This window comes from Squalius cephalus (genome assembly GCF_949319135.1).
Source record: "Squalius cephalus genome assembly, chromosome: 21".
In the NCBI taxonomy this organism is placed as follows: domain Eukaryota; kingdom Metazoa; phylum Chordata; class Actinopteri; order Cypriniformes; family Leuciscidae; genus Squalius; species Squalius cephalus.
The window spans coordinates 5,420,546-5,433,982 of NC_137142.1; the positions used below are offsets into that span (position 1 = coordinate 5,420,546).

At 38.5% G+C, this 13,437-nt stretch overlaps 1 protein-coding gene across 8 annotated transcripts in view; it reads left to right on the forward strand.

Annotated features, from left to right (window-relative positions):
• The first annotated feature begins 3,454 nt into the window (after positions 1-3,454).
• qkib (QKI, KH domain containing, RNA binding b) overlaps positions 3,455-13,437 on the forward strand; it is a 106,023-nt gene continuing 96,040 nt past the window's right edge. For 2 of the 8 annotated variants that reach the window (XM_079854536.1, XM_079854530.1), the window contains exon 1: positions 3,458-4,210. In XM_079854536.1, the coding sequence (XP_079710662.1) occupies positions 4,069-4,210 (142 nt within the window). In that variant the 5' untranslated portion in view covers positions 3,458-4,068. Of the gene's footprint in view, positions 4,211-13,437 lie in introns of all 8 variants that reach the window. The other 6 variants (XR_013819481.1, XM_079854533.1, XM_079854531.1 and 3 more) reach the window with 5 other exon arrangements.

Here is a 13,437-nt window from a genome sequence, read left to right on the forward strand (position 1 = left end):
TGTGTGTGTGTGTGTGTGTGTGTGTGTGTGTGTGTGTGTGTGTGTGTGTGTGTGTGGTCCTGGCAAACCCTACGTTGGGAGGACCAAATGTCCCTAAAAAAATACTAATACCAGTAATTTTTTACTTTGTAGGAACTTTTTCTTTTGGTCCCATAAGGAAAATCAGACTAGCTTATAATCAGACTAAATTATGTTGTTGTTGTTTTTTTTTTGTTTTTTTTTTAAAAGTGTCCATATGTTGATGTGTAGAAATGCATTCATTAATGTAATTCCTCTGTTCTCAAACAAGGCTTCCGTCATTTGGAGGGGCAGTTCTCTCTGAAGAAGGGGTGAGGGGTAAATACATCCATATGTTGATATTGTGAGTATTAGTGTCTATCCAAATGCAAACAAGGAAAAAAGTATGCGTTCTACAACCATACTTTACTAACGAATACTAATGAGATCATTTGGCTAATTACCCTTCATATATTTGTTCAAAAGCATGCAAATGGGTTATTGAATTAGTGTAACCACTGTGAAGGCTCATCTTTTCCTCGGTTTCATCAGTTTACAGGCTGTTTTTATATTCGGCTCAAATCCACATACTGGTCACATGCACTTACAGAGAAGGGGGTTTATGAGGGGGATCTGAAGGAGGGCTAACAAGTGAAAAAGTGATAGAGCTGGAAAGAGGGAGCCGGAGCGAGATGAAAGGCGAGAGTTTGAGAGCGACAGTGCACTTGTTCCCTGGTTCGACCAAACAGAGACAAGCTTGCTCTCCTTGCCTGGTTTCAGGGTGCATGTGTGAAGGAATGCATTCATTAATGTAATTCCTCTGCTCTCAAACAAGGCTTCCGTCATTTGGAGAGCGAGCGAAGAGCCGTGGGGTGGAGGGGCAGTTCTCACTGAAGATGGGGTGAGGGGTAAATACACCCCCTTCTCTGTAGTCAGGAGGGCAAGGCGCCCTAACACAGGCCTCTGCGTCCAAGGCGATCTGCATGTGAAAGCCCCGGGCATCACAAAAGGATGAAAAGGTGCTGGGCAGGACCTGGACAATCCCTTCCTGTTCTGGTGGGTCGTTTGTTTCCATGCTGTCAGATACTGGGCCGCCAGCCCTCTCTCCCCTCATCTCTTCAGCCCTCTGGTGCGTTGTCCCTCGTTTTGTTTTCCGGCTATTCCTTATACGTGCTCCTTGGTTGTTGTTTTTTTCTTCGTTCACGTGAATAGGAGCGACGGACCAATGTAACGTCAAACGGTGACTGGAACAATTGCTTTCATGGTTGCGTCTAAAAGCCAAACAGCACCATGCATGAGAACTGCTTTGCATAACAAAAGAAGTGACAAAACCATTAGGCCAATTAGAGTATTTATATAAACATAGTAATGAAGGGATTTAAGCACTCATAAATTATGCTTGCTGTGTGGGAAAATAACTTCACTTCTCTCTGAAATGTTTGATAGCTTTGCTATTTCTATGCTAGTTTGGTACTAGGGAACAGCCTTTGTTTTTTTTCAAAACCTAATGCATTGCATTAAAGCAAAGAATGAATGCTAAGAATGAAAATGTAGCACATCAAACTTCTAAATCTCTGTAAGCGCTCTGCTTGTGCTGTTTTTATGCTGCTCTAATAAGGACAAAAAGAATGTTAATTATGTAAATTAAAAAGCGGCCTAATCCAGAGGGAGGAGATGTTCCCATAGCATTAGCTTTAATTGAGTATTGGCACATATTGACAAAGAATTAGCCTCCATCCGCATTGTGTAATGATTTTTCTTTTTCTGCAGAGGAAGTCCTCCTATTGAGATAAATGCCTTGTTTTCTTCTTTACCATTGTGGTATGTTCTGATGTGCACCGACGTTTAGTCAATCACACTTCTCCTTTACTATTCTAGCCAGCCAAAAAAAGACAAATGAGTCTTTTAATATTAGACCGACGTGACACACTCAGGCTCACAAATGCCTGAAGAGGACAGCACTTTCGTTCTCAACAAAAAATGCAGCATTAACTTGATAATACTATAGTTCACTTACACGACAGTAAGAACTGTAGAGAGCACTTGATGATTGACTCTTGACTTAGTATAGCTACTCAGAATCACTGACTCCCAAGAAAAAGCAAATAACAACTTGTTACAACTAATAAAATAAATAACATTTAATTGTTACCATTTTTGTGTTTTGCATGCTGAATGTTGAAGTATTTGTGTTACTCAAGACACTGTCACAAATATAGAGGGATTATATCAACCCAATTAAAAGTTTCACAAGGTGTTTATGACATGTGTTAGCAATACAATTTTAAAAGATCCTTATTCGACCTGAATAATAGACTAGTTAATGATTTAGTTAGAAGTTATGTCACCTCTTAAAAGCAACCCATTTATTACTTCCCTTCCTTTGAAACCAAATAACTGTGATTTATTGTTGTATCGCTGTATCAATAGGAAGAGAATTACAAAAATATAAATGAAGAACCAAGTGCCCAACCAAAGGGAACACTGATCACCATAATGTCGAGTTCAAACAAAGACATTTTAGGAAAATCAACATCCATTTATAAAGTCAGCCAATGTGATGTTCTCTCAAATCTTTCCGTTGTATTGACAATCATCATTCAAGATGACTTTGGGAAATCAGTGAATGCAACTGGGGAAAAATATTAAGTCTATTTAGAATCGCCCCGCCTCAAAAACGTGACAAAATGGCACTCAAACCAATAAATTAATCTTAACTTGGGTTTTCGGAGTAAACAAGGCATGGTATGTAAATTGTACAGATGGCTAGATTTATACAGTTAAGTTAAGACATTAAGTAAAGGTAACAAAAAAAGTGTTAGTTAGACCAACTGTTGGATTTTACAATGTAGATTTTAAAGATAGCTGAAAAATGTTGCTTTGGTGAATAAATGTAACCTTTTTATTGTTCACTCACCTTCATGTCGCTCCAATTTAGCATGATTGTATGCTGTCCGAGCTGCAATAGGTGCAATTATACTTTTAGTATTGTACCTATTGTACGGCTTTGGTAGATTTTGATTGTAGCAAATTTTATGAAAGAGCAGCTCATAAAATGTGTCCAACATTTCATGTTGTGTTTCAATGAAGAAAGAAAATCTGTTCTCGGAATGATGATGGGAAGTAAAATGATGATTTAAATAAATAAAAACTGTTTAATTATTCCTCATGCTTTTGTTGTGCATGCTTAAACATATCAGAAATAGTGCTGGATATTGATGCAGAACAAGGTCTTTGGGGAATGGATGGATATTCATGTTGACTTACAACTTGCACGCATTGGAAAAAAATAGGCCTAATAGTTCATTTGAAGACACGCATCCCGATACGTATATGTTTCAGAATCGAGTCTGCGTTTAAAATGGGCTAATTGTTTTTCAAATGTATACAGTCTCTCTCTCTCTCTCTCTCTCTCTCTCTCTCTCTCTCTCTCTCTCTCTCTCTCCTCCCACAGTCTGATTTCTGCTGCTGGGACTCAGTGATCATGTGACGGACTCGCGAGCGCAAGAAGAGCTGGTCGGTAACGGAGGACCGAATGCCAATCTCATTGAGAAAGCGCCTTTATTGCGCGTGAGAGACAGGAGGGACAGACGTTTCTAGTGCTGCACACATACACAGACAGACCAGACACAGGAAGCTTTGGGCAACTCGGGGAAAGGGTGCATTTCCACCGCCTCAAGAGGAAGTTAAGGACAAATCTCTCGCTAAAATAAATCTTAAGAGGGACACTGGACACGCGGGAGTCGCCTTTGCGAGTAACTTGTGGGATTTATTGGGAATTGTTTTTGAAAGGAGACCTGGCTTCACTCTCCACTCGTATATATTTCATTCTGTTCATTTAATTTCATTTCATCAGCTGCCCTAAAACAACTGTCATCCCCAGAATTGCAGTATTGCAGCAGCGGATTGTGCGTAAAGACAGAGACAGCATCCTTTGCCGCGGAAGACTCGGGCACTTGCCTCCTTCACTTGCGTTTTTGTACTCTATTTATTATTTATATTCCAGGCTTTATTTATTTTGGGACTTTTTCCTGTCTATTTTTGGGGCGTCGATTGTGATTTCTGTGGAATATGGTGGGGGAAATGGAAACGAAAGAAAAGCCGAAGCCGACCCCTGATTATCTGATGCAGCTCATGAACGATAAGAAACTGATGAGCAGTCTGCCCAACTTCTGCGGGATCTTCAACCACCTCGAACGGCTTCTCGACGAAGGTAATGTTGATGAAGTGACATGTGTCCGTCAAATCCCACAGAATGGCATTGCTGGGAACTGCGCGCGGGTTGTCCACGCATGGCAAAACGCTTAATAGCAACAATTTATGGCGCCAGTTGTGTGTGTTGTTGTTTTTTTTTTTTTTTTTTTGGTGTCAGACCTTCACCCTTATTTTGCCGATCAATCACACGACGTTTACAGCCTTATAGTCCAGCTTTAAAAGCTGCTTAAGTTTGCGCTCGGATATGGTAGTCGCTACTTCTCCGTTGCAAGGGGGTACCTGTGGCTTGCGAAATGATTTTACAGTGATTCTGGTGGATTTCTCGTTAGAAAAATATATTTTTGTGTCATAGGCTATGTGAATGACCGTAATGCAAAATGTTAATTTCACCGTAATAATATGATTGTCTAGGAGACTTTCTCTTAAGTAAAAAATTAAAACTCAATGTTTCTCATTTAAACTGTTAAAAGATATACTCTAGGAAAATTCGATTTAGAATTTGCCCCGTTCCGACGGTTTGCCTGCTCTAAAAGAGAACGTTCCAAATCACTTCCGAGTGAATAGTCGTATAATTGGACTGCTAATGCCTACGTTATAATGAACATTTAGCAGAAAATAAGCGACTGAGCTTACAAGCAAGAGAAACTTACTGTCACCTTCAGATCCTCTTCTGGAGCATTGCAATTTAAATAGTCATCGCGAGAACTGTTGTTTACTAAAATAGCCTAACAAAATGCCACACTATGCATATAAGAGTAAGTTGAAAAAAAGTGTTTCCTTCACAGTTTGTGCCGTTTAAAAATAAACGTCATAGACTGTGAAGGAAACCGTTTCCCCTCGCTGTATAAGCTACGTCAGTATTCACGTAGCTTAGTTTGTCAAATTAGTCTTGTAACTACTGTGCACCATGACATGGTTTAATTGTGGTCCCAGAGGAGTCGACCTCTCTGTACTTTGTGGTTAACGGTGGGAATTTCGTGAACTATGGCACCAGGGGGCTCTTGACTAATTCTTTAAAACCTCTTGTACCCATTTCCTGCTGTCAACTTTATAAAGTTGTTAATGAGGTTTATATATTTGCACAGACTGTGCTCTTTTTCTCGTTTAGTCTGTTTTATAAATGTTTTACAGAGAGCCTTGGCCTTTATTGCAAATAAAATTACGCTAAATATCCATTTAAAGTGATCAAAGGATGATAAAAAATCTATCTATCGACCCACGTTTTTCTACGGAGGGCCCCCTTTTATTGCTCAATGTTCCTTTTATTCCTCGATGCAGAGGCAGATCTGTCAGCGTAGACTGATTTTCATTGTTCATTTGTAGTGTAATTCTCCTGCCTATTTAACAAATGCATTTTCATTTCTTTTACTTTATGGAGTTTCAAACTGCCAATTGAAAATTTGTGAAAGAAAATGTTGTCAAAACAAAGCAAATGTAATTTCAGATCATGATGTGCTTGTAGTCATTTAAAACCTCTTGAGCAAACCTAAAGTGAAATTACATTTATAAAACTCCATCATTACACACATTACTCTACATTACCGACTCATTACTCATCATTACTTACTTATTACAGTGTGAGGGAGAGAGAGTCGTCATATTTCTGACACCCCTGAGCGCTACCACCCTCCCTTGCACAAGTTAGGTAGGTTGGAAGGTTTATAATTGCTGACATACACCATTCCAAATAACGGTTATTTGCCAGTGAATCATCTGCGCCGAACATGGCATTTCAGTGTTGACGTAGTCCCTTGGCATCCGCAGTTAAATACCCGAGGATCCTGTTCATCTGCACATCGCAGTGGAATGACGTAAGCCTAACGACTCCTCTGTGACGTCAGTGCAAAATGACTTCTGTTGAAAAATATTCTCATTTGTCAATATAGACACTATTATAAATACACCAAAAAGTGCCTATTATACACTATCCTGTTAAACTTGCTTTTCGGACATCACCATATACCCCTTGGACGGGCCTGCGGCCTGGCTTTACACTCTGTGCTTTGTGAATTGCAGCACTTTCACAGTCGCTTTCTTGTTTGCTTCTTGCCACTCACATTTACAGCCTCTCCCTCTGGTCGAAACTAGCTTTTGGACAACATCAGTGATGTTCGCCTGTAACATTAGCCATGTAATCAGGACTATGTGGCTGATCTTTCCTGCCAACTTGAACAATATTATGCGTTTCAATTGCGAAGTACAGTATGACTCACGTCATGAGTTTTCACAGCTTTATACACAGAGAGTTGGTGAGAATCTGGCGTAGAGATGTGTCATGCTGTTTAATGCGATCTTTTTCAGCAATATGCCAGTTAGAGGAGTTTCCTCCACCACGTATTATGGGTTTGTCACAGTCTAGGTTGTGCAAATCTGAATTAATAACACTGTCAAGGGAGCACAAACTCAGTCAGACTGAGACAGCGAGTTAGTCTTGTGCTCATGAGAGTCGGTTTCACTTCCACTATTGAACCATTGCAGAACTGATCCCTGACCTTAGATAAACAGGACATACTGCTCAGATCTGCATGTTAAGAGGGTGTGCAAATGCATGCATGCATACCTCTGATTAGTTGCCTCTTAGAAAACGAATTACATTTGGTCATGGTCTTTTGTGATTATCAGAATAGAAAATGTGTTTCTGGATCCGCTGAGAAACGTATGTCCTGTTGTCGCGCTACAGCGCTGCAACATATGGGCTGCGCTCTTCAACACACTTAATCTCAGATGCTTTGCCGCTATAGTGGAACCATCACCAAAGCAACCCTAAATCACGGGCTTTTGCTGAGCTCAGCTCTGTCCTGTCCTAGAACGTAAATTACGGTCTACCGCTCATGCTGGACCACTGCATTGATCATACATGAACGTCTTCTGCACGGCTCTTGGAGAATGAAAATGGAGAAATGAATTGAGAGTGTTGAAAATCAGTGGCAGCATTGATAATCGAGGCAAGCGATCGCTCAGAAGCTGCGTGAGATCGCATGTGTGATATTCCCCATGGGGTGTTGTAATATGCAACAAATCTGGCTCTGTTTGGATGAGAGTGCGTGAATGTGTGTGTTTGTGTCGGCTTGCATCCATCTCATAATGTGCATTCATTTTACACTTTTGTTTGTAATATCACACAATCGGGTACAAGCGGTAGCTTGGGAGCACTTTGGATTTAGGCAATTGCTGACATTATTACTGTGAGAGCACTGTTAATTTTTGTAAATTACTCTAATGTAATCTACCGAAACTAGACGAACTGCTATATCCTCCCATAAATTGCTATTGAATCATTATCATTGTTGTTTTTTTGTTTTTTTCTTGAACATTTGGTGCTAGTTTAGTAGTTATAGATCCAGGCCGGAGAAATTTTCAGTTTCCAAAGGTCATAAGTTCACATTTAATCACATTTAAGGCACCGTATACTGAAGACTGTCTGGGATCCTGTGTTGTTATTGTGGCCTAGAGCTCTGGGTCACTAACTCTGGGTTGCTCTGGGGAGATTGTCTTGGACTTGGTCGTTTTAGACACTTTACAGTAGATGAGAAAGCTGTTTGAATGACAGATAACATTTTAAAACTGTTAATCTATTAACAATATTATTACATTAATCAAATTAAGTGCAGTTTATCACATATATTTGCTTAGAAAATCCCCCAATTGAACAATTGCATGATAGGAAAATCCCGTAAAACACGGAATCGGATGCAGGTCAGAGGGCAGGATTTACTGTGTTTTTTTAATCACATTAAAAAAAAATCAGGAATCCACCACCCCAATTTCACCTCTATCTCTACTGACTGTTTTGTATTAAATATTAAAATATGTATTAATTTAGTAATCCAAGGGGAATTTAGAGCGTGTGCTGAAGCCAAATTTGTATTTTAAATTAAAATGTGAACTTGTGAACTATACATTTTGAGCAATAATAGCTTAGTGATTGGGGACATTGTTTAATCCTAATTCAAAATCCCCAATGATTTTGCCATGATTTGAACTCCCAGCTTTTTTGTGAAATATATATATAGTTACAAAATTGCATGACATTTCAAATATTCGGGGTTCTCAGAAAGGGAAGTAGGAGGTTGGGCAAACTTGTATGTATGTGTGTGTGTGTGTATATATATATATATATATATATATATTCCACAGTTATTAACTAGGGCTGCACGATACTGAAGAAAAATGCGATATGCGATAACCTCAATAATAATAAAATAATATTATATATATATATATTATTATTATTGGGGTTTTTTTGCATTCCCATTTGCTCCAAAAGAAAAAGAAAAAAATATATAGCGTATATACACAATAGCGTTTATGACTTTTCCAAAAGGGGGAAAAAAATGAATATTGAGGAATTGATTGAGGTGGTCAGAAGAGAGATATGTCAAAACACTCCTTTAGCCATTGTATTACACAGCAACTAGCTTTCTGACGTGTAATGCCAAGGTAATACATACAACCCAAAGTATAATCTAACATTACTATATTTACAATGTTAATAACTGTGGAAATGCGTCATCACAGTCTGTGAAAGGGGTCCACTGGCCAAAACCACAGCCTAAAACCACTTTAACAAGTGCAAGCGAGCACCGGTGTATTTGATGCACATTATGTGAAGCCCCTTGCCATAGTCAGTGTTGTAGAGAGATGTTTCTCCCCGCTCTGAAGAGTAGTGTGGCCTTTAGATATGAGACGTGCGACCGGCCCTGGCGTGTCACCTGTGAGCGATGCATGTGCGTGAAGCAGACGGGATGCTCACAGTCTAATGCGTAAACCCCTGCCCCCGTTAGTGCAGATGAATGCCCTCAATGGGCAACAGGAGCAGTCAGCCATGCTAGGCCCTGCACTCCACACTGTAATAAAGGTGATGAATTTAATCAGGGGAGCAGCCGCTGCCGTCAGTACAAGGCCCATAAGGCAAAGTTGTGCAGCTGACATCCATAGAGAATGGAGTTAGTTACTGTTTGAATAGAGACGGTAATAGAAACAGAGATGTATGAGGGCCTGTAAGGCACTCTAATGCTCAGTGGTCATTCATGGTTTGTACACCAAATTGTTCTTTTATGGTGTCGTAAAAGGTTTCTAAATAACTGACTGCTGCAATGTAGTAACTGGACGTACATAATATTTAGTATTCGAGGCACTCAAATTCGATGTTCAGACATTCTGAATTGAATGTAAGATATTCTTTAGTCTTAGGAAGCCGAGCCTCAGACGGCATGGCAATGGACCACCCACAGTCACTGCCAGTCTGATGCATATTGCACACAGAAATGGGAAGAGCTGGCTGAAATCGGATTGGCTGTAGTCTGGGTGTATCAGTCTGCCTGGAAACAAAGTCATGTTTTCCAACTACCAACATGGAACTATTTACTTGATTCGGCCAAAAATTCCAGTTTAGTTGCGTCAAAGCTTTGAAAGATATTAGATGCCCTCAAACGATACTTTTATTCAGCAAGAATGCGAAGGATTTTTATTTCAAATAGATGCTTTTTCTAAACTTTCTATTGAGAATCCTGAATCAAATGTATTATGGTTTCCACGAAAATATGAAGCAGCAGAACAGTTTTCAACATTGATAATAATAAGAAATGTTTCTTGAACAGTGAGATCTTATAGATCTTTTTTTGATTTGATGCCACTAAACTGGACATTTTTGGCCTATCAAATAGTTCTTTGTAAACATGATAATGTGAGACTGATAATGCTGAAAATTCAGATTTGACATTTTAGGAATAAATTACATTTTAAAATATATTCAAATAGAAAACAGATATTTTAAATTGTAATAATATTTAAAAATATCTCAGCCTTGGTGAGTTCTTTCAAAAACATTGAAAAATCTTAACCCAAACCCCAAACTCTTGAATCTTAGTATGTCTGTGATGATATCAGTATTTTATTTTATTTTATTTTTGTTTGTTTTTAAGTCTTTCACATCTCTGATCATTTCTTTGAAGTTTTCTCTATACAGTCGCTAAACCAAAACACTGCTGTGCGTTATTTTTTATTTTTTTATTTTTTTAAACCTGCCTCTAAATGGCATGTAAACACAAAATGAATGTGATTGTTCAGTCAGACTGACCTTTACTACCTAAGTAGCTTCAAACTGAATGTACAGATAGTCAAAGACAATAATGTATAACTATTGGACAAGCTTTAGTTAAAAGAAAAAAAGGCATCACTTTAATTTATGGTCAGTTTCTCACTATTATCTTGTTGTTTATTAGCATGCATATTACTAGGATATTGGCTGTTTATCAGTACTTATAAAGCACATATTAATAATGCCTTATTCTGCATGATCATATTCTACATCCCTACCCAATACCTTAACTTAACAACTACCTTACGTAATTAGGAGTTTATTGGGGCAAAAGTTGTAGTTAATAGTTAGTTAATAGTAACAATTGGACTCTAAATTGTGTGACCGAAAAAAAATAAAGTTATTTGCCAATAAGTTAACAAGATGGATCTAATCTTCCCACTCATCAAGAGCTTGTTTGTTCTGTTACCCAAATCTCAGAAGCCTCATTGACGAATTATTACTTATAATTATTACTTATAGTTAACCAGGGAAACAGGGCTGTTACATAACAGCTGGTTTATCACTAGCCAGACAGCACAAGCACACTAACAGCGGTCATTAATCTCTCACACAAACTCACATCTAAAAACACAATCTGACATGTGCTGCTAATCACTCTCAGAGGACCGATTATAATGACTTTGCCTTCTAAAACTTCAATACAACGCGGTTTACTTTCAGAAAAAGCTCTTTCTTGAAAGCTCCTTAAAGGTCCCATGAGGACTGGAGAAGCCCATGCTCCACTGACAATTAGTCTAAGTGGCCACATTCATCACCTAATTGGAGCAATTAATTAATCCTGAGGATTTTTACTGGGGTCAAAGTCAATTTATCCAGAATTAACTTCTTTAGGACTCTGTCTTTATTTGTAAAGTAGCTGTCCTTTCTGGGATACTTTACAATTCCTCTCACTTTGTGGCATTAGCGGAAGAGGAAATGAGCTGTGCGCTCATTAGACACTAGAGACGGACAGACGCTATGGGACATGGTATTACTTATTCCATTCAATGTATTTCACACTGAATGCTTAAGTATGATACATTTAGTGAAAAGATCTAAATATATCATATTTTATTGTGTTATTTTAAAACATTATTTTAAATTCTGTCATTATTTACTCTTTATTTTGTTCTAAACTTTATGAATTTTTGTAAGGAACACCATGCTGCTCTTTTCTATACAGTTCATAGTGACCACCAGCTTTATTAACTGAAAGCATGAATGTTATACAGTTTTGGTTCTCAAATGTTTTCTTTCGAACATCTTTTCTTAAGCATAAAATGACGCAGATGGCTCCGGTGTTGTCTGATTGTCTAATATCAAATTCAGTAGGTCAGCAGCTATTTACCTTGGCATTAAATTGCAACAAGTTCTCTCTTTTTTTTTTTTTTTTTTTTTTTTTTAACATTTTCATTAAAAAAAATATATATATATATTATATATTATATATACATTCAGCATTTAGCTTTTTCTGGCTTTTTCAAAATATTCTTAACCTTTGAATTCATTATTTATTCTTAGTTAATATTTAGAAATGATGTGGAAAAAATGAAAATGCTAGATTCATAAGAATGTGTTGTGAATTTTCCCCGTTTCTTGGGTTCACTGACTCAATGGTCAAGTCGCTAGTTAAAAATATTGATTACATGATATAAATATATTTTTAGTATCAATAAAAAAATCTACAAAAAAAACTAACGACGCAATACTATAATCAAGTCAAGTCCCCTTTATTTATATTGCGCTTTATACAACACAGGTAGTTTAAAAGCAGCTTTACATTGATAAAGAAAAAATTATGCATTTCGGCTGTTGTTCATCTGAAGTCAGTTCAGTGTTGATTCTACTCTTCCTTTGTAAAGATCATCAATTATTAAATTAGTTCATTTCATCTATAAAGCAGTTCTGCAAATAATTATATGTCATCGTCCAGCTCAGTTCAGGTCTCATTCAACATTTACAGCGAACAGCGTTTAACAAACAGTGTGTGATTATGATTCAGGCTGCATCAGAAGTCAGAATTCAGATTGGGATCGGTAGCATTCAAATATTCATCCAGTTCCTTTAGTTTGAAGAGCGATTCATTACACCGGCGTGGAGCCTGAAGCTTGCCATAGGGTCTGAGTGGAGGACCGGTCTGGTTCTTGTGGTCTTTGCTGAGGATCTGTGCCGATGGCTGTCGTGTCACGAGGGGGATTGACTAGTGGTCTCTGCTGTGTTTTGGTCGTGTCTAGATGCCCACAATACGTTGAGTGTCCTGTGTGATTTACTATTTGTAAAGCTTGCGACATGTAGAGCGTTCTAATCCAGTCACTTATGAGCTTCCATCTCAGTTCTGTTTCTGCAAATTCATTTTGTTCCTTTCAATGTCACTTTGATGGCCTCTACGTCCACTTTGTAACTGTTTACTACTTGATTACTAGGCTGTGAGCTTGCAGACAATTGCCGGAAGATATTCCTGGGGTGAGTTTCACTTCTTCTTACATTTTGAGACAGTGTGCCAGTGACGCTAAGTTTAGTCCAATTGTAGCTCTTCGCATCGCAGTGATATTTTGAGATGCTCTGAGGTGATTGTGCATTGAGCAGACTGAACTCAGATTTATAAGGTTGGCATCAGAGCAAAGGTCATGCTGTTTCAGGGAGACATGCTTTTCCTTCTGAGCATCTGAACATCATCATTTCCTGTCACAAGATAACTTTTTAGGGGTCATTAGAGCAGAAGTGAAGAACACGCACGGAGAGACTGTCATCTGACAGTACTTGATGTACCAGAGCACAGGGGTCACGGGGTCATCGTGTCATATGCCCCAGTTCTCCTCGCTCAAGAGCAGCACCAGTTCATTTGAAGGAGAAATCAATCACATGACAAACCCCCTTTCCATTTCGGCTTCCATCAGTTACTCTATATGTCATTGGGGATTATTATGGCCGGCTTCCTGGGATGCCATCATTATTAGTGAATACATCAGCGTTGAGCTTTATAATGCATTCACATCCCTCATTTTAAAAGCACTCTGTGTAATTGAAACGGTTTCTCACAGACTGCTGACTAAGTCTCGGGCTCTCCGGGAGACGGGGCGAGAGGGGAATGTGAATAGAATCTACCTACACGGACAGAGTCGTATTGATTTCAAAGTAAGAGG